General features: G+C 37.1%; 1 protein-coding gene across 1 annotated transcript in view; it reads left to right on the forward strand.

Annotated features, from left to right (window-relative positions):
• The first annotated feature begins 1081 nt into the window (after nt 1-1081).
• The window catches only part of ddx59 (DEAD (Asp-Glu-Ala-Asp) box polypeptide 59), a 4454-nt gene continuing 3747 nt past the window's right edge, over nt 1082-1788 (forward strand). Inside the window, exons 1-2 of the mRNA XM_016273813.1 lie at nt 1082-1288; nt 1359-1448. Of these exons, the coding sequence (XP_016129299.1) occupies nt 1082-1288; nt 1359-1448 (297 nt within the window). The remainder of the gene's footprint in view (nt 1289-1358; nt 1449-1788) is intronic.

Below are 1788 nucleotides of genomic sequence, written 5' to 3' on the forward strand. Positions count from 1 at the left end.
TTTTCACTATAAATTTTACGGGTAGCTTGAATGCAAAACATTGTCATGAATTCGCTGTATTCCCATTTGTAAAATAGCCAACAAATTCATTGTTGTAGGCTAACCTGATCTCATGAAAGTGTGTAGTATAGCACGGTTTTCTGCTTCTATTTGGCGTAATATTTCTATGCAGAAATTGACTTTGGCATGCAAAAGACTGATAAATTCATAATTAATGGCATGGCTGGTTCAGTCGACAGAAATATGGGACACACAGGCTTATAATAACTGCTGAAATGTTTGCGGGGCAAATCTCAGATCAGTCTGAGCGCTCATGGTACTCACAGTGCATACAGCCCTACACTTGCAGTCGCCACTGACTCGGACGGTTGTCATGATAATAAACACCGTAAACGGCAAACGTTCACGTGTCTGCGCTTAATGCGCATATCCTATATGAAAAGCATTTTAGGGGGCCCTTGGCTTTTGGGGGCCCAAGGCGGTCGCCTACCTTTGCCTAATGGGTAAGTCCGCCCCTGAGTAGTGCTACATGAAAAAGAAAAAGGCTTACCAAAACAAAGTTACTGAGTGTTTTTGAAGCAGCCACCAACAATCTGGACGAGCTCACGGAATCTGTAACATCATAAATCAGTTTCTGTGAAGACATGTGCATCCCTACCAGGACTCATTTAACATTCAACAATGATAAGCCATGGTTTACAGCAAAACTTCGTCATCTTCGTCAGGCCAAAGAGGACGCCTACAAAAGGGGGGACAGAGTCTTGTACAATCAGGCCAGAAACACACTGAATAAGGAGATTAGAGTGGCCAAGAGGAACTGTTATATTTATATTTTTTATATTTGTAATATTTAATATTTATAAATACAGAAATACATTTAAAATAAAATAAAATAAAATAGCCATTAAACAGGAATAACATCACAATAAATGTAACCATGAATAAAAGAAAAGAAAAAAAAACTAAATAATACACACATTTTGAAATACATTTATTGAGCGTTATTTGTCCTATTGGTTCATGTAATTATTTATTTATTCCTTGTTTTATTGTGCATGATATTTGAACTTCCCACATCAATATGTGTGCATTTTTGATTTTCCAGAGCCGAACTGCTTCACCATCTTGTCCCACGTGTCTCATCCTGACCCCGACCAGAGAGCTGGCCATCCAGATAGAGAAGCAGACGAAAGAGCTGGTGATGAGTCTGCCCAACATGAGAACTGCTCTTCTGGTGGGGGGGATGCCTTTACCCCCTCAGCTGCATCGACTCAAGCAGAACATCAAGGTACTTGTTGGTTAGTAAAGAGCTTTTATCAGAAACCATCACCTTATTTGATTGCGCTTCCTTTCTCCAGATAGTAATAGCCACTCCAGGACGCCTCCTTGAGATCCTGAAGCAGAAGGCTGTACGGCTGGATAACGTCAGGGCCGTTGTGGTTGATGAGGTATTTATTATGTTTTATTTATTATTGCTTTATATTGTTTCATTTATTTTATTTATTGCTTTATTTACTACTTATGTTTTTGTGTTATTTATAATTTTTATTATCATTTATACTTTAATCAGTGTTGTGTTATATATATATATCTCCTTGAGATCCTGAAGCAGAAGGCTGTACGGCTGGATAACGTCAGGGCTGTTGTGGTTGATGAGGTATTTATTATGTTTTATTTATTATTGCTTTATATTGTTTCATTTATTTTATTTATTGCTTTATTTACTACTTATGTTTTTGTGTTATTTATAATTTTTATTATCATTTATACTTTAATCAGTGTTGTGTT

This window comes from Sinocyclocheilus grahami, unplaced genomic scaffold (assembly GCF_001515645.1).
Source record: "Sinocyclocheilus grahami isolate Dianchi unplaced genomic scaffold, SAMN03320097.WGS_v1.1 scaffold81.1, whole genome shotgun sequence".
NCBI classification, from domain to species: Eukaryota; Metazoa; Chordata; class Actinopteri; order Cypriniformes; family Cyprinidae; genus Sinocyclocheilus; species Sinocyclocheilus grahami.